This window comes from Eutrigla gurnardus, assembly GCF_963514095.1.
Source record: "Eutrigla gurnardus genome assembly, chromosome: 4".
Classification (NCBI taxonomy): domain Eukaryota; kingdom Metazoa; phylum Chordata; class Actinopteri; order Perciformes; family Triglidae; genus Eutrigla; species Eutrigla gurnardus.
This window is the reverse complement of record NC_139918.1, coordinates 15,494,743-15,518,480: the sequence shown is the minus strand read 5'-3', so window position 1 is coordinate 15,518,480 and position 23,738 is coordinate 15,494,743. Positions and strand designations below refer to the sequence as shown.

At 37.3% G+C, this 23,738-nt stretch overlaps 1 protein-coding gene across 1 annotated transcript; it reads left to right on the top strand.

The window, feature by feature from the left end:
- Positions 1-141: 141 nt before the first annotated feature.
- Positions 142-23,587, top strand: apold1a (apolipoprotein L domain containing 1a). Its single transcript, XM_084006867.1, has 45 exons — positions 142-219; positions 2,375-2,427; positions 2,568-2,594; positions 2,735-2,803; positions 3,274-3,321; positions 3,882-3,923; positions 4,019-4,084; positions 4,328-4,399; positions 4,485-4,535; positions 5,489-5,593; positions 5,928-5,996; positions 6,073-6,114; positions 6,665-6,733; positions 6,827-6,895; positions 7,042-7,107; positions 7,357-7,407; positions 8,065-8,136; positions 8,434-8,493; positions 8,706-8,762; positions 10,027-10,095; positions 10,574-10,645; positions 11,666-11,722; positions 11,810-11,881; positions 12,366-12,425; positions 12,538-12,612; positions 12,698-12,763; positions 12,843-12,911; positions 13,012-13,083; positions 13,470-13,535; positions 14,360-14,425; positions 14,500-14,565; positions 14,896-14,964; positions 15,061-15,126; positions 15,221-15,292; positions 15,448-15,510; positions 15,988-16,059; positions 16,136-16,192; positions 16,374-16,445; positions 16,957-17,019; positions 17,365-17,427; positions 17,976-18,050; positions 18,207-18,246; positions 18,462-18,513; positions 19,447-19,861; positions 20,537-23,587. The coding sequence occupies exons 2-45, from the start codon at positions 2,380-2,382 to the stop codon at positions 22,256-22,258; spliced, it is 4,794 nt and encodes a 1,597-aa protein (XP_083862993.1). The 5' UTR covers positions 142-219; positions 2,375-2,379; the 3' UTR covers positions 22,259-23,587.
- The last annotated feature ends 151 nt before the right edge of the window (positions 23,588-23,738 follow it).

The following is a 23,738-nucleotide window of genomic DNA, read 5'->3' as shown; positions in this document are numbered from 1 at the left end:
GTGTTTTCTATTTTTAATCCAGCTCCTATCGCCTTGTTGACGTATGTATGTGAAAGCGATGAATCAGAGTCACGCGGCGAGGTTACGCGTTTCTTCCATTCCCACAAACACAGGTAGACCTCAAACTAGCCACACCCCACTCCCAGGTGAGACGGCAGCCATCACACAGCCAGGACGAGAGACAAAGGTTTCACATCTTCTCCTACTTGCAAAAAACAGGTGAGAGGTTAAGAATCATCATCTCATCAATTATGAGATGGAGGTTTTAGTGAATGAGCTCGTGCGACAGGAAGTCGTCTTATTATCCAATAGGTGATTCCTTTTTTCGCTGTGAGGATTTGCTGCACGTAACATCTCGGGGCGTGTTTTGGTTTGTTTAAGATGCTCCGTTCGACCTGTAAGTGACGTTGCCTTTGGGTGTTGTCGGAAAATTTGGAACAATTCACGTGGCGGTAAATACTCATGAGAAGCGTGGGAACATGAGATGATCAGAGTGGTCATGAGTTGGTAAGATGTGACGATGCTGACAGTGATATTCGTTTTGCATTGTACATAGGCCAAATAAATAATATTGCTTGCTTCTATTTCACATTTATATATTATTATTATTTTTTTTTTATTTTGTGTGTATTTTTTTTGCACATTTTGTATTCAAAGTAACATTGCAAATAGTTTTCTCGTATGTGATGCTTGTGAAGTTTGACATATTTATAGATGAAACACTAGTTATTCAAAATGTATCGATACTATACCCATTTTTGTGTTACTGTAAGTAGAATATCTTTTATTGTGCTATTCAACTTTGATGAATGTTAATCACATTAATCGACCACCCTGTTTTCATTTGATAAAATGAACATCATGTCATGTTATGTATGTTATAATAAAACCACCAATGTGTTTTTTATCTCAACATAAGCTGTGTGAAAGAACGTAATTTTAGCAGAATATATACATTAAGATAAAAAATAACAATAATGACATGTTGGATTAGCCATATATATAATTGTCATGTAAATAAATGCAACACTTCTTATACTTAACCTCCATAACAAGTGCTAGAGTCGGCTGTGACTTGAAGCTATGATTTCGGAGCTTTTGGATGAGCTCCTGAACGCCTCGTGCGTGCAGATGTTGTTGTGCGGGTGTGGTGAAGTTTTAAAACTCCTGGGAATGTCAGTGACAGTGAAGGAGCAGACAGAGCGGTCTGCCTCGATGTTACTGACTACATGAAACTGACAGAGAATTGTCTGTGAACTGACTTCAAATATTCGGTAGGTCAAAACCGCTCAGTCGGACGTCAGCCTGATTACGTTTTTGTCTTTTTCTAGTTTTGCACGTTCGTAAGTTGTAATTTACCGTCCGTTTAAACGACAAGCATCGTTTTTTAACCGTTCACGTGAGCTAACATTAGCTAAACGTTTTCAGTAATTAAGCTAGCCAATATTCAGTGACACTAGCTGAGAGCTCAGTACAACTAATAAGGTGACAGTTAAGGAAATGTGTGTGTATTCTTGGTAGTACTTCTCCGACGGCTTCATAAGAAATGAGCTGTAGCTGCAGCTTTGTTCCCTCTTATTAACTCATACGAATGAATATACCTTTCCTATTTTAGCGACAGTTTGTTCTGTTCAGTTTGTTTCCATGTTTGTTTAAGTAAGTAACTTAGTAAAGTGTTAAGTCTTAAGGGTTATGTCTACAGGGTTGAGGTTCTTGTAGATGATAATTCGCATTTCTGCGCTTCATGGATGTCATACTCCATTAGTAGGCTACTTTTCACTGTATTGCATCCTACTGGTAATAGTTACTTTACAGTCTTTTTTTGTGCTTTTAAATATGATGAATGGCTGTTAAGTAACTATTCTTGAACTGCTAAGGTAAATACATTTATATGAGTACTTTTGAATGCAATACCTTTTACTTTTTTGATTTGTGGAAAATTGAGGGCTACAACTTACAGTTATTTTCTTGACGAACCTGACGTATGTAAATATGTCCGTCTCACCTATAAGTCAAATAAATATGATGTCAGGAACCCATGAGGGAGTGAAATGGGAGTGTTGTAAGACAAGTTTTTCTTATTCAAGCAGACAATACTACACTGACCACCCACAGGTGTTACTAATAACACTAATGAGCTGTGACCTAATTTAATAGCATGTACTAGGCTGTCTACCGACCAAACAAGATAATGCTTACCAAAGATGTGCGCATAATTTTCTTAGGAATAAGACATTCAGCATTAAAAAGCAAAATGGTGAGAGTGTTTGACTCTTACTTCCATCTGGTCCAGTATGCATTTCTAACACATTCAAAGTTAAAAAAACAAACCTGTGATGATCATCCCTGTTTACACTTTAATTGCTCTTAACAGGCAGGATGGAGGCGTGTATGATGAAACCTGAAGTCAAAAAGAAACCAAAGCCGGTGAGAACATTTACGTCCAACACAAAAACACTGAACTAATGCGTAACACAGTCTGAATACTCTCCAATAGTAGTGTGTAAAAATCATACTGTATCATTATAATATTCAGTACACACTCATGTTGTCTTGTGTGTTCACAGCCTAAACCTCCCCCAAAGCCTGCAGAGGTACTGTAACAAACCCAAAGCTTTGATTAGCTATGTGACAAAGTTAACCACATGTTGGTGCATGCATGTGCCATGACATCAGTGGGGTTTTTAAAAGTGGCTTCAGGATGGCTTCACATCTCAATAAACTGTCTTTACAGATTAAAATAAATGACCCAGAGAGACAGGAAAAGCCAACTCCTCTGGTTCCTCAACGACCTACAGACACTGTAAGTCCAGCACGTCTACACCAGTAGTGCTTCTCTATTATACAATTGTTTTAGGTGTCCCACAGTTTTATATTCTACTGAGCATGTGTGGTGGGCCAACACATCTTAAACATGTGGTAACATTTTAGTAAATTCATTTGAGTTCCAGTGGAAAATATCTTTCCACTCTGGGAGGAAGAAACTGCAGGTTAATCCATTAAATCCTTGTAATTTTGGCAACACAAAATGGTCCCTTTTAAACATGGTGAATACTGATTAAAGCTGGTTCATTTATTGGCACAACACTGTCAGACAGGATATGTAATAGGTAAAAAAACAAAACAAATTGAAAGGAAATAATAATCTGCATTATAAGTCTCTTCCACACACTTTAATATATATTTTACAACCTTTACTTGAGAAAGAGGAGAGTAAATGAGGAGTTTTGATTTGCAAAGAGACTTTTAAATAGTTGTGTGTTTATTGTACAGGAACTGAGTCTGACACAATACCGAATAAAGAGGGCCGCAAACAATGAGGTAACTACTGTATTATATATTTTTTAAATTGCTGTCAGCTGTGTTTTACTAGATGTAAGAGAGGTAAGTGGAAAGTGCACTGTGATGGCTCTCATATCTCATATGTAGTTATAGCCCTCTCTCTACCTTTGTTTATGTTTCCTGTCTGCTTCTCTATGGTAACCTCTTAAAATGCATAAACAAAAAAACAAGAAAAAATTCAATAATAATGTATATAATATAGAATAATTATAAGAGAATATTGTAAAATATATTATGAAGTTGCGTGAAAAACATTTGCTTATACTTGAAAATTGAGAATCATGTAAACCTGCTTTTGTTTCATGTCAACAAAGATATCTAATTTAAATTATAGTTTAATCAGCACATTTCTGAGTCTGTAGTTAAGTGTGAGAACAGTTTACAATAAAGAATGGCAGAGAGGCACACAGGGTTTCATGTTTCTTTTCTGTTCCAAATATTTGTTCCCTTTCGGAACAGATGCATTTAAATATCAAGTTCTTCGTTGGTGTTTTTTTTCAATAAATGTCTTAGTCAGTGTCCTTCCTCTTCCTCATCAGATCCAATCCAAAGTTCCCAAAGATGAAGTAGACTTCAAACAGGTATTACAACTAGAGTTATTAACTGGCACCTCTGACCTAATTTCTAAACAGTGTATAAAATGTCTTCCTCTTTATTTTCCTGTGCTTTGATGTAGAGTGATCAGTCTGTTCTGACTGGAATGTTTCGCCGGAGCCAGAAGGAGAAAACGCCTTCATTCACAGTAAGAATTGCACCTGGAGAAATGAATTAGCAGGCAGACAGGCGTTCCTGTGTTGTATATGTTTATTTTTATGCTTATGGTATTGAACAAGTTCATTGCTTTACTGTAGTGTACACTTTTGTTAAATTGTTTAAGTGAAAGTAAAAAATAAATAAGAAGTGAATGTGCATATCAAATATATTCAAATATTTATACAAGTGTGTGAGCAAAGGTTTCAAAAACGGATTTTTCTTTCCTCCTTAGAGTTACATGATCCATGATGAAGATGAAAAAACTGACGATGTCCTGGCCAAACAGGCTCCTGCCAGCAAACCGGTGTGTGTGTGTTGTGTGTGTGTGTGTGTTGTGTGTTGTGTGTGTTATCATCAGCTGGTTTGTGACATGTGACTGTAATTGACAGGGCGGTCTAAAGGGAGTAATGAAAGGGTTACAATTGAAGTCGTCACCAAAGGTATGATGGTCTGTTGTTTTGGTGGTGGCTGCAGTATTTTATTTTATAGGGGTGTCTTTTTTTACATCGAAGTAGAATTGCTCATAAAGTGTTATCTCACATCACTGAAAAATTACAATATCACTTTTACTTTCTGGATTGTTTTGTATTTTCAGTGTTTACTTTAGATAAAAGGCTAGATAGAAGTCAAGATAATCTGATGGTTCGGGTGCCCTGGTGGGTTTGGGATTTAGGCGCCTACCATGAATTGTAACATGTTTTGCATTCAGACTGTTATATTTGTTGCATGCAGTCAATAGTGATGTTATCAACTTATCGTGCTATAAATGTGCACGATATGGTCCATTTATAATCCTCACATTATAAGACTTTGGCAATGTGAAAACATTGCATATAATTACTGAGTGTCCATCATTTATTGTTTTTGTTGTGTTTTTATTTATTTTTTGTATTGTTTAATTTAAAATATTAAAACTTTTTTTTTTAATTATTACTAAACTACCGTAATGTTTGAAATATCTTCAAGAATTAGAAGAATTGTTTATTAGAATTATTTTTGTGACATTATAACATAATTATAGTAGTTATCATGACAGACCTAGTTGCATGCATGCATTTTACACAAATTACCCCCCCCCCCCCCCCCCCCCCCCCCCCAAAAAAAAAAAAACCTAGAAAGCTTAGCTAATTTGGTTTTCCCAAACCGGGTCAATCACCTTTCTTGCATCTCATTAGAATATTATATCTTGGTAGAATATTCACATTTGTGACAATTCTTGGTTATCAGTAAATGTATCAGAATCTTGCAGGACTTTTAAGGTCCTCCTAATTGTACTCATAAGGTTTTAATGTGATTTTAAGCACATATATTAAATTCTAGTGTTGTGTGGTTGTAATAATTACATACATTTGTATGATCATATTGTACTGAAGATGGTTGATTCTTCTCTAAGGCCGGCAGAGAGCCGAGTCCAGATCCCAGCACGGAGGAAGCCGGCTCTGAAAAGGAACAATCTTCAGAAATAAACAAGCAGGAAAAGAATGCAGAATCCAAACAGGTGAGAGATAAAAACATGGCCACGTTAATGAGCCAGTTCTGCTTCTGAATTTTCCAGACAAACAAATCATTATTCAGTCACTGTTGTGATATTTAATCGACAGAGAAGAATAAAGTGGAAACTCTGAAAATCATATCATGTTAAAGTGTTCAAAAGAAAACCACCATGTAGACTTTCCTGATGATGGACGATGAATAATAATGAAACATTATTTTGATTGTTTTTAAATGTCAGCAGGGAGACAGGGAAGACAGTTTCAACATTCCCAATTATTATTGAAGGAAACTTTAAAGGTAGATTGTCATTAGATCTTTTTTCTCAACCTTTCATTCAGGATATCGGAGGTCTGATCGCTGGAATGTTTCGGAAAACACCCAAAGAGAAAATGTCCCCTGCTGTGACGGTAACATCAACTCTTCTGCTCATTTTCTGATCATCAAGTTTGCCTCTTGCTCATTGTTTTGCCATTTAATCACCAGGTCAGCAAAGCAGACCCTGATCCTGAAGACGCAGAAGATGAGGTAGGTCTTGTTTAGTAGATTTACAAGGTGTACTTCAGGCCAGTCCACATAGAAATCCTCTGTTAAGTAAAACATAATATCAACAGATGGCTGATTAAATCAACAACAGTGTCTCTAAGGACTGATCAATGCCCCCCAGTGCCACAGTGATATTTCTGATTTCACTTTGTGTCCGAACATTCAGCCACTTATATGAAATGATTTGAAAGATGGGCCCCAAATATCTGAAGAAATCAGGGGTAGAAATGTTTTTCTGTTGAACCAAAATGCATTCAGAGAATGGCGTTAAGAGGGTCATGGAGCTCACTAAAACATGCACTGCTGTGTCCTGCAAAACCATGCCCAAGTTCTTACGGAGTCATGTGGAAAAGATTATTTTTTCACATGACTCCGGATTCCACTGGAGAAGCAGACATGATTTTATACAAAAGCCATGCAGTTTTTTGAGCACTTGGAATAAAGTGCTTTCATTTATTAGATATTTTTGTTATGTGCAGCTTTCTTATGGTGGTTTGGTTGTATGTTCATTTTTGTTTGGGTGTGTTTGCAGGAAAAGGGAGCTTTCTTCTCGGGCATCCTTAAAAAATCCAATAAAAAAACAGACGAGGCACCTGCACAGGTGAGTGACAAAATGGCTTCCTGAAAATACAACTGGAAAACTATTTTTCGCTGTGTTGTATCACTTTTCTACTGTATTACATTGGTGTTTCAGGACAATCTGAGCGTTCATAGTGAGCTGTCAGCCAGCAGTGACAGCCTGTCTGAAAACGGCAACAACAAGGTGAGCAGCTTATTGAAAGCACAGATAAAGTCATCTTTAATTACAGTGTACACACAGACTAGAAGATTGTCCTGCAAAAACGCTCCTCATTGACCTGACCTTGATCATTACTGAGCATGTGTGTACTGTTCTTGTGTTGATATCAGGAAAAAGGAGCCATATTCAGTGGGATGTTCAAGAAGAAACAAAGAGAAGCTCCTCAATCTGACGAGGTGATGCAGCTGAAAAACAATATATTATGCAACTCAAGTAATACAAAGCCAAACAAGTCATATCATTATTTTGAATCCAGTGATCTGATTATCATAATGAACTGGTAAATAAATTAAAATATTAAACAGGACTTCAAAACATACACCAAACAGGGTGGAACTTGTAACTTACTGTGTGTGTCATTGTCAGAGGTCTTCCCTCGTTGGATTCATGTTCATTGATGAAACAGTTGTTCAACTTTGTTTCAGGATAAACTGTCGGACAGTAACGAGACTCCGTCTGAGAACAACACCACTAAAGTAAGAGACTATGAAGCCCTATTTCCACTCTTTTGTGAAATGACAATATTTTCACATTGTGTAAATTGCACATTTAGGTGGAATTAGAAATGGTCAAAGTTATGGCAAAAGTATCAAATGATGGGTTATTTCTACCATTGCTTATAGTCGCTGTTTATTTTTGAATCAAGTGACCAAATGGTGCATTCTTTAGAAATAATCTTTTATCCCTACTAACAATAAAGATTGAAGTTTCTACTAGCTACTAGTTAATAAAGAAAGAAACATGATATTTTTCATCTGCATATGGTAAAAGGCAGCCTTATGGTCCAGGGCTCAAACAAAATGCATCTTTTTCACCGTTTAGTCTTTAAAATTAATTTAAAAATAATTAATTGAAATATAAATCTAGCTAAAGAAAAACACTATAGACTCTCCCATGCTCTCCCCAAACAAACTGCCCTGCACAACCCTTCCCCTGTTCTGACCCCCAAAAAGAGGTTTATACAAGCTTTTAATTTGAAATGAATCACTTGAAATTAAACTATTAACATATTTCTCTTCGGTATCCAGTACAAACTTTTGATGATTAAACCTTTTTTAACCAAAGCATTCTCACAAGGGAAGAGGTAAGAAAAGGCTTTGACAGTGAGTTTCTTAATTTTCTTTACATAACAGGAGAAAGGAGGCGTTTTCAGTGGATTATTCAAGAAATCTCCGAAACTGTCTGAGGCCCCTCGACTGAAGGAGGTAAAACTATTACACATTAACCGTCATTTTTGATGCACTGAATCAAAAGAACTGATTCAGTGAACAAAACAACCTTTAATCATAATATATTACTAGACAAGTTTGTCATATAACATTAAATCTATTTCAATATAAAAAAATATGATAGGTATCTCGAGAAAATCTACATTACTAACCATTTGCTTGTAAACAATTGTCTGATTCTTGCAACAAATATAAACATGTTCCTCTGAGTTTCAGTAACCGGTTTCATTGTTCATGTTCACGCTGGTTGAGTAACATTTTTGTTGTGTTTAGGGTGCAGAGTCGTTACACAGCGAGCTCTCCGCCAGCACCGACAGCCTGTCTGAGGGCAAGGTTAGTCTTCATCATCTAACTGACAGATCTTCCCCACCGCCCAGCCACTGAAACTACATGAGTCACTGTGTAGTCACCGCCAACATGTGTCATTTCAAAAATATCTGCAGCTCCATAGCAAACCCCATATGTAAGATAAGGAGATTTGTTATTCTGAAATTAAAGAAAATAAATAGTCAGTTTGCATTAACATGTTTTCTGCTTCTCTGTAGGAGAAAGGTGGTTTTTTCGGTGTACTCCTCAGAAAGACTCCGAAAACAACTGGAGAGGTAATCAAACACAAGTTTAATTTCCATGTAGGCAAGCTTTAAGCACCGTCTTATTATAAAAAATAAAAAAAAACATAGTTTTATTGTGCGTAACCCATCAGCCATCAGTGTTAGTCGTTGCCGCCTGCCATCCTGTTGGGTGTGGTTTTAACTCCACTTAAATGTTGCACACAGAACAGCACATGCCATGAGACCCAGCAGGCTGTGCTTATTATATATGTTTAATATGTGGCTCAATGATATAATGTCCTGTCTTTATTTGGAGGAGATTGGGTAATCCTTGTCTGACTCATACAGTCCATTTATCGATATATAAATGAGGAAGTAACTAAACAGTGTATAAAAACTGAAAATACCCTGTGCACTGCAGTGTTTGTGTTCTATGTGCGAGCTAGTGCAAGGTAAACCAGTAAACCAAAATAAATAAACAAAGTTCCAGGACACACCAGGATACTAACATTATGTTAACGTTATTAACATTTATTTTATTTGTCAAGTAGTGTCTATCTTAGTACCCTGATGTGTGCTGGAACTTGAGTGTGAGAGAGTGAGACTTATTTATGTCAGGCTTAAGATACAGTAAACTACTTTTTTAAAGTCCTTAGACTGTGGCAATGTATGGACAATTCCAGCCTGCGGGGATGTTTAACACCACAGATGCAACATATGTAGGCAACATGGACACTTTTTTTGCTTTAAATCTTTTCTTATGATGTCTGTGGATGTATCAGGTTGGGGGCCCTGTGTAATTTTGCTAGTCTAAAATTTCAAAATCAATTAACAAAAAACCCAGCACATGCTACTTATACTGACCTGAATACACAATCTGTGTGGCACCTAAACAAAATGCCACATGTACCAACAGCATCCTAAACAATAGACACTGATGACATTTTTCAGTTAGTCATGGCTGAAAGGTGTCTGTAGTTTCTTTGCCAACACTAACAAGTTGTTAAAAGGTAAAATAAGATTGCAGTGTCTTTACAACCTGCTGCTGTTTGACTGTCAGCTGATAGAGATTCAGTATCACTCCTACCGGCTCAATCACAGCCTGCACTCCATTTAACCAGGTCTGAAAAATGCATGTTACTTTAACCAAATGGAATACAGCCATTATAATGCTTGTCTGCCAGTCTGCTCAAATGCTGTATTCCAGCAGGAGCAGAGGACATAATATGCCAGACATTTGTTTTCCCTTGTAGCCTTTACTACCATTTCCTGCTGAGCTGGTCCTGTTTCTTATAGTTTTTAAATCTTATTTCAGGAGAATCTATCAGCACAGAAAGATCTTTCAGCCAGCAATGACAGTCTTTCTGAGGCTGCCGACACCAAGGTTAGTTGTTGGTTGTAAAAGAATCTCTCTGGCATCAGTGAAAATGTGTCTCTTTTTCACTGTGGGCTCCAGAAAATTAGGATCGCAAGTTCTATTTTTTTCTGACAGTCATTTTGCTATTTTCTGTCTTTGGGACATTTAGTTTCTACTTTACTATTTTCTTTGAATTTATTTTATTTTCCTTATCATTGAATTTTCTGATTTTTCAATCTAATGCATTTAGTCTTTATGTAAAACATTTCCTGTTTTTCTTTCTTTCTACAGATATATACATTGTAGCAGGGCTATGTTATTTATATATATATATATATATATATATATATATATATATATATATATATATATATATATATATATATATATATATATTGATAATTGTATTGTACAATATTTATATATTTACTTATTTCTAATTGTAGTTGTATGCAATTACTGAGTGATTGATGAATTGAAATACAAAACATTATCTGTGTTTCAGGAGAAAGGCGGTGCATTCAGTGGAATATTTAAGAAGTCCACCAGACTTGCAGACAGTCCTCCCACAGAAGAAGTAAGCAGTCTGATTTACTCGTCCCTTTAATTTTCTCTAGCAGGGAATCAGTGTTTTCTAGTTGGATGTTACAAAGAATGTCCGGCTAGCAGAAGGCTGTTGGTACGAATCCCAGAAGCAGCATTAACAAGTCATCCCGATCCTGGTGCATCTCTTCTTGTGATCAGTTTTGGCCTTTGGTTTCTGAAATGGTGCTTCTGTTCTTTTCCCACCTTTTATTCATGGTTCCCACAGGTTCTTGAAATACTTGAAAGTTTGTGAATTTGAGGGGGAAGGCTTACATTTTTTTGAAAATAGACAAGATAAGAAATCATTTTGATATGGTTTTCATTTAACGTTACTATATAGGCTGAGTTCCCACATTTCAATCAGCGCCTCGAAAGTGCAACATGTGTGCACGAGTGCTTCAATTAGAATGAAGCAGGTTAAACAGTACAAACAAGCTAGAAGGTTTTAGTGAACCTGGCTCACCAAAGACATGAACAAAGATACGCTTGTTTAAGATCCGCTGGACATTCATATGACCTGATGCAGAGCCTGTAGGACATCATTAAAAGTTCTCGCCATGGACGTAAAAGTAAATGTAAACCTTGATCTGTGTCTGAAACTGTGATTTGATATTGGTTTGACTTTTTTAGCACAATTTTATACGAAACCGAAGAGACAAAATGAGGAAACAGGGCAAGGAGACGCATTAACCCCATAGGGGCTTAAAATAGCCTCACCTATTATAAAATCAATAACAAAACAATAAAAAAATACCCCGTGGGATCCCTGAATATGAGGGAATTGGTCCTGGAAAGTCCTTGCAGTTGATGTTTAAGAAGGTCTCATGTGACGTCAGGGTCAGAGAGATCAAGCTTTTTTAAGGTGATCAGTAGTACACCTATTAACAGTCTTTGATGTGTAGAATCGATGCCGTTCCCCTTTAAGATGAGACATTGGGTGTTAAAGGTCACTGATTAAACTGTAAACGGTCTGTAGTGTGTAACCAGTTCTGACTGCTTTATCTTTTCTCAGGAAGCACAGTCCCAAAACGTTGAGCTCTCGGGCAGCAGGGAAGCTCTCAACACCAAGGTGAGTTTTTTAAAAATGTAATGTAATTTAGAAATAGTCCTAAATAACTTAATTTTTAAATAAGAACTCATTGTCTGTGTGTTTTAGGAAAAAGGAGGAATATTTAGTGGAATATTCAAGAAATCTCCCAAACCTGCAGAAGCTGCTCAATCTGACGAGGTAAAAGTGTAATTTGCCAGTGACATGTTTTAATGAAATCAAACTCTTATTTCTATTTTCATCATTTGAGGGATGCTTGGCAGTCTTTTATGATACATTGTGAAGTTCAGCATTCAAATTTGGTGGAAAACTCATAATAAAAAGGAAAAGGTTCTGCTGTATTTCTTTTAAAAGATTTGTTAACATTGTGCATTTTTGAATGTTCTTACTATTGTCACATGGAAATCTGGAAAATGTATCCAATGATCATTATTGATTACTATGGTGCAGATCAGACGTTCAATTAACATTTTTTGACAACTCATATTCTATTAATAACAAGTAACAACTGTAGAAACTTTGATTAATTATAATTAAGTCCAAATATTTTGTAATAACAAAAAGTGACCTTTTCTTTTCCTCAATGTAAAGATTCAAATAATATGTGTAGCTTTTTCTAGTATTTCCAGATAACATTTATTTGTTACAACAAACCTTTTTATAGGACGAATCTCCTGACAACGATCTCTCAAATAGCACCGAGAATTTATCTGAGAACAAACAGGTCAGTGAATTAAATTCTTAGATGGTTAATGGCTTTTCAACAAAACAGCAGTTTGATTTGTAAATACTTCCACTACTTCAACAAATACTCTTTTCATTGTCTATTCCATGAGGAGAAAGGTGGAGGGTTGTTCAGCGGACTCCTCAGAAAGACTCCCAAAGCGTCTGGAGAAAGGGCAGAGTCACCAGTGAGTGTTTCCTTGATGTGCAGCAAGTTTCTAAACCTGCTCACAATTTGACAGGTTTCATGAAATATACTTTTCTGTGTTTCAGGAAGGGGAAGCTCAGAAAGAGCTGACAGCCAGCAGTGAGGACCTGTCTGAGAATAACCCTGTTAAGGTAAACCATATAATGTGGCTTGAATTGTAAGTAAAATGTCTTCGGAGGGAGCGTTCACTGACAGCCGCATTGTTTTCAGGAGAAAAATATTTTTAGCAACATGTTTAAGAAGCCACAGAAACCAGCAGAGGGTGGGGCAGCAGACAAGGTACTGTGATTTGATTCATTCAATTAATTCAGTCGTTAAATTTCCTCCTATGGGTGATGGAGTAAATATTTATATTTACAGTTTTCTGATTTGAATTTAGGAGCTGCTGGTGAACACAGAAAAACGGTTATCTGGTAGCTGTGATAATCTGTTTGACACCACCGTCCCAAAGGTACTTCATGCTTTAAACATAATAACCTTCTTTTTCTGTCTCAACATGAATTGAAACATTCAGACATTCTATTGTATGTACAAGCGGTGTGTAAAGCAAATGGTAAATAAAAGACATAACTTTACTGATTATTAAACATAACAAAATGCTCATCCCCTTCCAGCAACTTTGTGCATTTACTGAATCGTTTCCATTATCATTCATTATCAATTTACATGTCATGTAATACGCTGTGGATGAACCTTTCTGGACTAATTTAATAGTGTGAGCAAACCCTGATTCACTGTGTGATTCAGGGGTGTAGCCTTTGACCTTTGATTCTCTTTGGTTTTTCTTTTGTTTCTAAATGTTTTCACTTGGAAGAAGTAACAAACATTTGTCTTTAGGAGAAAAAAGGCGGCCTGGCAGGCATTTTCAAAAGATCAGCCAGCATTGACAACTTGTTTGACGAGGTCAGTGTCAACACTCACAACAGCATCTGTGGTACCTTAAATCTGTGCAATTAAAGGTACACAGGAGACATCATTATTATACATAACAATGTTACTTTGATAAAAAAAATATAAGGTTGTAAATTAATAGGAATCTACAGCATGTTTCAAGACACTACTATGTGATTTAATTATGGTGTGCTGAAATGCAGCGGTGTAAAGTTACTAAGTATATTTACTCTCAGGTGCAATTTTGAATTACTTATACTTAACTTACGTATTTCCATTTTCTGCTGCTTTATACTTCTACACCACTACAGTTCAGAGGGAAAGTACTTCTAACTCATAACTCGTAACTACATCTATCTGACAGCTGTAGTTACTTTCCAGGTCAAGATTTTACAGGTGGATAACAGATCAGTTTGAAATGAAGATATATTCTTATCAATAACACTACATAATACTATATTAAGTAGTTGAAATGAGAGCTACCTGGACAACATTAACACCCTGAGTGGGGTCATTTTTCCTAAGGAGTGCTTTTACTTTTGGCACTTTAAATACATTTTGATGTAATTCAAGAGTTATTAAGATTTTTAAGTAAGAAGAAAGAAGAAAAAATATTTCCGAATATTTTTTTATACTGTGGTGTTACTTGAATAAAAGTTCTCTATATTACTGCTGAAACAATAGAAATTCCTCCTCCTTTTGCACTCTTCAAGAGCCAATCAAGAGAAGTTTATCAACAAAATGTCCCAAATATATTGTATACTATACTGTTCGATTAATACACTTATTTTGTTATCCGTCTAAAATTAATACAAAAAACTCTTTTCTCTCATCAGGAGAAAGGTGGGTTGTTCAGTGGGCTACTTAAGAAAACACCTAAAGCGTCTGGAGACGAGGCAGAGGTGAATTACTCTCTCACACCGTCTGTGCTGACTGTTATTGTACAATTCATAAACCGTCTATTTCTCTTTTCCAGGACAAAGACGACCAGCAGGAGCTGTCTGCAAGTAATGACAATCTGTTTGAAAACAGCAACACCAAGGTATCGTGATGAGAAATAGTGTTTGTTTGATTTTTTACCAAGGAAAAAAATTCAGGATGATAAAATATTTTAAAATGTTAATTTTAATGCACTTAATTATGCAGTTCCTCATGTACATGTAAAATATAGAATATTTTTTATCGCGTTTAGTTCTGGTTTGTTAACTTTTGATCCAGTCAATGCTTTAAAAAATTATAATTTTTAAGATGCTAGTACTGTTTTTTATTTTTTTTTATTTAATGTTTACTATGAGTCATCACAGATACTCCTCCTGCTGTAGTTTTACTGTCACTTACACAGATTTTGTACATGCTTAATGTCTGTTTTCAGGAGAAAAGTGTTTTCAGTGGCATGTTTAAGAAGACCCCTAAACCAGCAGAGGGAACTACAACAGATGATGTACAGTAGTGACCCTTTCACATTCATGTTTAAAGTATATCACTCTATTTGACTGTACTTTATATTTTTGTTTTATTTTCTGTTGTGTGCGCTCAGGAATCAAATGAGGATAAGAAGTTATCAGCCAGTAGTGAAAATCTTTTAGAAGCAAACGCATCAAAGGTACAAACGTTATACGAAAACAATCTCAGCCTGTTTTTATTTGTTTGCTGTTGATTATATCAATACTCACTGGTGAATATTTTGTACGTTTCAGGAGAAGCCTGGAGGACTTGCAGGGATCTTCAAAAAGTCTCCTAAACCAGCTGCACGCTCCATCACTACGAAGGTGACCACATGAACTTTTTTACATTTTTTTGGTGGTGCTATGTAAGATTACCCGTTGTGAAATCCATCATCACCAATCATATTGTGATTAAAATAACCTTGAGCTAAAACAAATCCGATTGCCTAGAAAATGTCAAAGTTCCTTTTTGTTTACAGGATCCTCTCAGTGACACGAAGGAGTTGTCCGCCAGCTGTGACAGCCTCTCAGAAATTGCAGAGGTGAGCGATAAGCCAAGTTTGTGGAAGAAATCATCAAATTGTTCTAACTTATACTGTATGCAATACTAGTGCCAAAGTACTTTCATGAAAATAGTTTTTGCCAGCAAACATCGTTTTGAATACTAAGTGGATGACCATAGTGTTTAAGTTAAAGACCAAAAACATCAAATCTAGAAAAAAGGAAGGCTCTACACACCAATGTCCAATGAAATGTTTATATCTAAGCAAGCCAAGCTTTCTTCTTTCAGAAGGACAAATGTTTGACAAAAGGGAAACTGAGCATTTGAGCGAGATGTGCAGAGCATTCCTTTCTCTTTATTCTCTGCCAGATTTTGAAGCCATTGTTTACAGTTTTATATATACTTTCAAACATCTGAGGAGGTCTTTGACCACGTTTGGACTTTGTTACCTTCCCATCAACCTCAACCAAAAGTTTCAGTGATAATATCCTGTTTTTTATTCTATTTTATTTTAAAGGATAATCTTTCAGCACTTGGTGAATTGTCGGCCAGCAACGATAACCTCTCTGAAACTACAAGCACCACAAAGGTGAGTCTTGATTTAGTCTTTTATTCTGTTTGATTATATCTTTTTGTGACTTTGAATGACCGTTTTATTTTTACAGGAGAAAAAAGGAGGATTTGCAGGAATGTTCCGGAGGACGCCCAAAACAGAACAACAGGTACGATGCTGTTGGCACAGTCAGTTATGAAATGTATTCATGTACACTTGTTTGAGCCGTAGTATAAGTAGTATATTCTCTCTCTTTGCCTGTCTATCTCATTGTATTAGGATTCTTAGAGTGAGTGTGTGTGTGTACGTGAGTGTGCGGCTGTTAAGCAATTATCGGTCTTCATTTGCAGGAAAGTGAGGACATGAAGGCACCACAAGGAGGCGGGCTGAGACGCAGGAGAACCATCAAGAGGAAACGACGAGTGAGTTGTTCACTTAAAAGAAACATCCTAAGTCAGGACAGTCAGAACCAAAGTCTAATTTAGCTATACCTTGAGGTGGTTTATCTTAATTTATTTATAATACCTTAGGGCCTTTGTCCATGCAGTGTTTCTTTCTGGCAGAAAAGAACTGCGGGTGCTTCATCCAAGCATGTCATCTCAAAAGTTTTATTTCTATGACAACAATATTTTGACAACATGTTGTATGATAGAATTGCTATTGATTTGTCTGACATTGACATGTTTTTTCACCAACCAGAGGAAACTTGCCCTCATACTTTGTATGACTGATCTCGTCAGCACTCAATCTGATAGCCGTAGAGCAAGGAGGACGATATCTAAGCTGATAAAAGCACAGTGTCCATCAGGCCGATGTTTTGAGCTGAACTTTGACATTAGAGATTAGAGATTTTTTCTTGCTTCTCTTGTTTTTCTTGTTTTTTTCTTATCTTTTCTTATTGACAAACTCTTCTTTTCTTGTTTTGTTTCTCAGGTTGTGTCATTCCGAATCAAGACAACTCTTCCCAACATACCCAAACGTAATATAACTTCACAGGTATGTGCTCATTCGCTCTAGGTATTTCTACTCACTTTGTGGTTAATGCAATTAAAATATACGGCTTGCAAACTAACTTGCAGAATAGTACAGTACAGATATGGATATCTAAATTCAGAACATATTACATTTTTTGGTGATTGAAAGACTTGTAAAAAGATTAAAATGTAGTTTATTTGCACGTACACTGAGACAGATATTATAAGAAGTTGTCCCGGAAAATGTGACACAGGTACACATGTTCTATCTCTACAAGTATGGTTAATTTCTTTTTAAATTTATACTTTATTTACTTGTATGCTTGTTTTATTATTAATGTATGTTAATGTGTTTTTTCCTCCATAGAGTTCAGAAAGTATGCCTCTCATTGAGGAGGCTGTTGAGCTGCAGGAACTGAACCCAGTGCAGGTTAGAATGATGATGACATGAATTCATGAATTAATGCTAAATAAAACTGGAACGAGATACTGGAGATTCAATCAACACATTGATTGAAAAAAGAGAAAGAAACGTTTAATACATGAAAATGGAACTCAATATAAAACATGTTTTAAGCGTAGCTGGCTAGTAATACAAAACCTAATATATGATATTTATGTAATTAGATTAATGAATTCAGAATGCAAGCTCAGTGCAACGAAATAATGGTTTGTCTTAATATTAAGACAATCATATATTTAATATTGCACCGTATTATTTTTCTCTGGTAGTGTGACATGAAAAATATTGTTTAATTGCAGCCTGTGAAATGATTAGAAAAGTTAGTAGCTTTGCTTAAAGAGATCACAAGACAAATATGCGTGCGTGCGTTAAACCTGGCTCTATGCCAATGATATAGAACCATGTAGATTGACCGTGTGATGCTAACAGACATACAGAGGTGGTGAGAATAATTACAGATACAGTCGCTTTAAACTGAATCTTGTGTCAAACTCATGTTGCTGTGTTTTTTCCAGGAGAACACAGTGGCGGTCCAGCCTGTGGAGATGGCAGCTTATCCTACTGAAGACAGCCGTCTCCAAGCTGAGGAGGTGTGTTAGGACTCGCTCTGGCATTTTATTTAGCGTTTGCTTTACTGCTTCTTATGTGTGCACTTTTGAATGGACTTGGATTGGATGGACAGTATATAGAGTAAAATAAATATAAATATACACATGCATATATATTTACATTTTCTCTGTTTTCAGGAAAATGATGAGTTGATTGAGTGGTGGAACACAGTCAAAGGTCAGTATGATGATGTTATTTGTTTGGACTGTTTGTGTGTTTGTTTGTTCACTGCTCTATCAGAAGAATTTCCACTTATTCACAAACACACACACGAAGGATGTTTCTTTTAATGTAAAAGTTAATAACAATACAATATATATTAGCGCGTCAAACTAGAAACAAAACAGAGTTTTATGTATTCATTTACTAATTGCATTTTTTCTGGTTTCCAGGTTGGGCAGAGTGGAACGAGACGTCAGATTTCCAGGAGGATGAGCAGGAAATGTAAGTGTTTTTTCTTAAATAGTTTTCAATTCAAATTTAGACAAAAGATACTTTTGCTTTCTGAGGATTTTTTTGGGTGTTGTCTTATCTAGGATATCTATCGGATCTATAGTATAGGGAGGCACAGGAGTGGATTTTCACTCCTTTCCTACCCCACCCCCACAAAAAACTCATCCCATCCCGATCCTGTGTTTATTTCAAAGTAGAACTACATAGTTATACATAAAAACAACTTTTTAAAAATGATGACTCCTGTTCCGCCCGCTGCTGTTGACCTTTTTTCCTGTCTCGTCCCAGTCGCATGATGAAGACGACAATTCCTCAGGAATTCCATGATCCACAGGATCCCTCCCCCAAAAACTATCAGCCTCTAATATGTAGCAATAATGTCCCTATAGCTATCTACAGTAGCCAGGAAGCTCATCAACTCATAACGGGCAAGAGTCAATTTTAGCAAAAAACTTAAGTGGCGAACCATTTGGTTAATCCATTCATGAATTTTCGGAAACTCGAATTGTATACTCAATTATAATTAATTATATCATTAGGAATAATTGTTGCCCATAGTGAAGTACTGAAAAAAGTGTGGTATGATGATGAAAATTCTTGGCCACACTGGTTTTCCATTATATTTTCATATGTTTAGCCGATATGATAGTGAAACAAATTGTGTTCTGTGTGATATTCAAAAGCTCTTTAAAAGTTGTTAAGTTACTGGACAACAGAGTTTATGCAGGCTTCAGCAAGTATTTGTCAACTTTGAGGTTCAAATGTAATTATTTGAAAAGCTCAGCGTTGGCTGTGTCCACATGAAAATTTCACACATATGCTTGGGAAATTGCTCTTTCTCACACTAACATGCATCAAGCTTTAAACTTAACAAATACACCGCCTGGTGAGTTTCAAGCGTTCACAGCTCCTGTGTCTCTCCAGGGCGATGGAGCAGGCAGCTGATCGTGTCTACATGGCAGCTCGTCTGTTTGTGCGTCTTTTCAACCAGCGGGGGGCGTCCTTACAGCATCGCATCCTGGAGCTTATGGCTTTGGCTGACGCCGCGGATCAATTCCACAAAAAAACTGTTCAAGCTGCTGTGGGTGGAGGGGTGGCCAGTGTCGCCGGCAGCGTGGCAACAATCACGGGGCTCATTCTGGCACCTTTCACTTTTGGTGCCTCGATTATTGTCACGGCGGTGGGGATTGGTGTGGCAACAGCGGGCAGCATCACCGCGGCAACAGCCAATATCACAGATACAGTTCACTCCAGCATGGACCGAAAGAAGTTGGAGAAGATGATCCAGGGCTACCAAGAGGAGATCAAAGACATCAGGGAGTGTTTGGAGTTCGTGCAGGTGAGAAAATGTTTGATTTCAGTTTGGAGACAGCGATGCAAAAATACTGCAGCGAGACCACAATATAGTTGATTCTGTCAAAGGTCTTTTTGATTAGTGAGATTAAAGTTCATTATACAACATTTACAATGATGTAAAACAGAAAAGTAGCAAATTTCACATTTTGAGAAGCTCAAAACCCACACATATTTGGCATTTTGCTTGATTAATTATAAATCGCCTGTGTCAATTTATCTTTTTGTTCATCAACTAAAAGTTTGACCACTGGTGATGCTAAGTTCAACTAAGAACTGTTTGTATTCAAATTTAGGTGCAGTTATGACCAGTTGTGATATATCAGCCAATATTTGCTCATTGCGGATATATTGTATTTGTGAATTAGTCGGCCAATTAAGTAACTAGAAATGTCTGTATGTTTGAGGTAACATGGACACAGTGTTCAGGTTATTTTTCAACTGGAAAATGTTAAACAATTTCAAGGCATCCCTATCCTATATCCCTAAAATGTTACACACATATTGAAGTGTCTGTAAGGTTGGTTTATCTCATATATTTCCCAGAATTTCTTTTCTTTTCTAAGGAAAGCTATAAAATCACAGGATAACCATCAACCTTAGTAGTGTCCCTACAAAGATATCTTATTTCTGAGACGGTTGTTACTCTCCTTGTTTCTAGGCAGGTATGGACACCCTGCAGGAGTGGGACTTTGAGAAATACTCAGAGAGCGCCACGAAAAAGGCTCTGAACCACAATCTCAAGCATGTGATGAAGGAGGGCGGCCGTGCCGGAAAAGCCTTGATGGTCAACACAGATAAGCTCATCAGCACGGTACAGGTTTTAGGTGTTGCAGGTGGTGCTGCCAAAGCTGCCCAAGCTATCAGCGTCACCACAGGGGTCATGTCGGCACTCTTCTTGGCTTTGGATGTCTTCTTCCTCGCCAAGGACTCCCACGAGCTCCGCAAGGGTGCCAAAACTAAGTTTGCCACCAAGATTAGGGATGTATGCAAAGAACTTCAAGACGGCCTCCTGGAACTTAACAAGGTGAAGACACAGCTGCAGAAAACCATGGACGGCATCGAGGTGGAGGAGTATGAGGAGATTCAGGAGGTGGAGGAGGAAGTTGATGACGATTTTGAGTCGGATCCGAAGAAGCTGGCTGAGCTGGACCAGGAGCTGGACCTCCTGGAGGAGAAACTAGACAAGAAGGTTGAGGAGGAGCAGAAGAAGAAGGAGATGGAGAAGGAGAAGGACATTTTGAAAATTAAGAATGAGAAAAAAGAAGAGAAGAGCCTGAAGGAAATGGGAGAGCTAGAGGAAAAGAGGGATAAAGAGGAGATGGGGAAGAAGGAAAGTAAGAAGGAAAAGGGTGAGTGGGAAACCAAAATTTCTGATGAGGAAAAAGAGCAGAAAAATGAGACAGTCAAAGCAGTCAAAGAGGAAGTTTTAAAAGAGCAACCTAAGCAAGGAAAGAAGGACAAAGAATCTGAGAACCAAATTACAGCTGGAAAAGAAAAGCACGAGAGCAAGCGAGACCAGACAAAAGAAGACAATGGTACAAATAAAAAGTCAGATGACAAAGAGAAAAAGAAAACTGAAAAAGAAAAGGAAATTAAGAGCAGATCAGGCGATTCAAAGCAAGAGGACCAGACTGAAAAAGCATATTGTGAGTGGGTAAACCCAGATAGAGAAAGTGAAAAGAGTAAGAGCCGTAGAGAGGATGATAGGGACAAGAAGCCGGATTGGAGATCGACAAATAAACAGACAGGGGCGGAAAGTGTGAGTACGAGGAGGCACAGCAGCAGCAGCGACAAAGATCGACGCCACAGGAGTGAAAGAGGAAGCAAACACGAAACGAAGGAGACGGATAAGGAAAGAGGCGGCAGCAGAGACAGAAAGCAAGCTGACAGGACAGAGAGCTGGAGGCGCACTGAAGAGGAGAGAGGAGTGAGGGACTGGAGAGCTGAGGTGGTAAAAGGTAGAGAAGAGAAGGGGGAACTAAGAGAGGCTGAGAGGGGCGCGAAACGGGAAGATCATGGAAGAAGCGACTCCAGGAAGGAGTCTCATAGGAGTCACCAAACGGTGACGAATAGGGAGCATTCAGAAAGGCAGGAATCTGACTCACGGAGGAGTCGCCACAAGAGAGGAACCGCTCTGCAGCTTGACCAAAGTGAGAGAGGAGATGAGAAACGAGCCAGCAGGATTGAGAGTGCGAGGAGGAAGTTTGAGAGAGCAGGGGGTGAGGAGGAGGAGGAGAGGGGAAAGAGGAAGGAGGACGGAGAGAGGGCAGTGAGTGGTAGAGAGATGAGAAGAAGTAACAGAGACCGAGAGCATGAACACAGCCACCGAGGATCACAACATCGCTCCAAGGCACTGCTGGAAGACGGTCTCAACATTTAATTTAAGCAAAATATGTATGGCTTTTTTTAAGCTTAAATACACCGTCACCACATCTGCCAAGTCAAAGTGTCCGCTGTGAAAAAGATCAGTGAATCTGTTCAGTCACGCTGGCTTGGCTATCCAGATTCAGGTTGATAAGATTGGTCTCTGTAAATACAGCAGGAGAAATTTGTGTCATTGTGTATCAAAACACAACCAGTATGTGCAAAGTTTACTCTGTATCCTTCACAGATAATTAAAACATTGTGATTTAAAATAACATCCAATCAAGTTTTGACATGTTGTCGACTTACTCATGGCTAATTCATGTTGATACCAAACTGCAGCAAGCAGGAACACTCCCATCATACATTTGGGCATGTCGATCTTAATGTAAGGGTCAAAATCTATCCTTTAATTGATAGATTAAAGGATAGATTCACTGCTCCATGCCGAAAAGCTTATTTCTCCAAAGTTTTAGGTTTAGCTTTACCGAAGAGAATGGATACCATGTTTATACGCTTTAAATAAAGTTTGTTTTTGTTTGTTGAAAGTGATAAGATGCACATATGGACTTATGCAAACGGCCTTTGGGGATACTACCACTTGGAGTACAATATTACATTTACCTTCTTTTTTTAACCATTAAAAACCTCTTGTTGTTTTATAAATTATGTTTTTGCAACAGCATCTGTAAAGAAATTGTAAATAGGATTTCCTGCAAAATCTGACTTGGATGCAAATTGTGTCAAGTGCAGCGCAGATGGTGTGATTAACCTCACACATTTAAATAAATATTTAAAACCTTAATGTGTTTTTCTACATGGACTTGTAACTTTACATAGGTCCTACGGGGGGAGTGTACCCCGAAACACCAAAACTTTTATGTCCATATTGTGCCTTTCTCATAGACATACTGTGTTTATTGTGTTTCTATTAAGTTGATGGGACCAACAGGAGAGAAATGGGATTGTTTTATATTTCAAGTAGTACAAAATGTAACTTTGGGAAATGTACCAGGATGATAAACTGATAACTACCGTTTGTCTAATCAGATCATGTTTTTTTGTTCTTTCTTAAAATCACCTGTTACAGTTTTCACTCGATGCACTTTATCCAGGCGTCGCATTCTTCATGTCACATATAATGTATTTCTGTCCCTTTTTAATGTATTGAAGTACTGTGCAGTGGTTCACTTTATCTGTATTTATTGCTGGTGTCTTCTGTTGTCTCATTTTATATGTTCACTGTGTATTTTGATATAGCTAAATATTATTTTCTTTGGTGCTGGTTTCTTATTGAACAAATAAATTCTAAGATTTCTTGGGATGTGATGCTACTTTGGCTTTTTGAATTGGACACTTTTTTTTTTTTATCTGTCACCCTCTTCTACTTCACTACACTCGACTGTTCAGAAAGGTTTTTTGCCTCTGAAATGGATAATACTGTATTACACATATATGTTTCACATCCACAAAACAATTAACTATTTTTCTGTGAT

Excerpts from the sequence above, each read along its gene's own strand:
- apold1a (XM_084006867.1), top strand. The coding sequence starts at position 2,380 with ATGGAGGCGTGTATGATGAAACCTGAAGTCAAAAAGAAACCAAAGCCG. Across the intron at positions 2,804-3,273 it reads CTCAACGACCTACAGACACT|GAACTGAGTCTGACACAATA; the intron begins GTAAGTCCAGCA and ends TTTATTGTACAG. Across the intron at positions 8,494-8,705 it reads ACAGCCTGTCTGAGGGCAAG|GAGAAAGGTGGTTTTTTCGG; the intron begins GTTAGTCTTCAT and ends GCTTCTCTGTAG.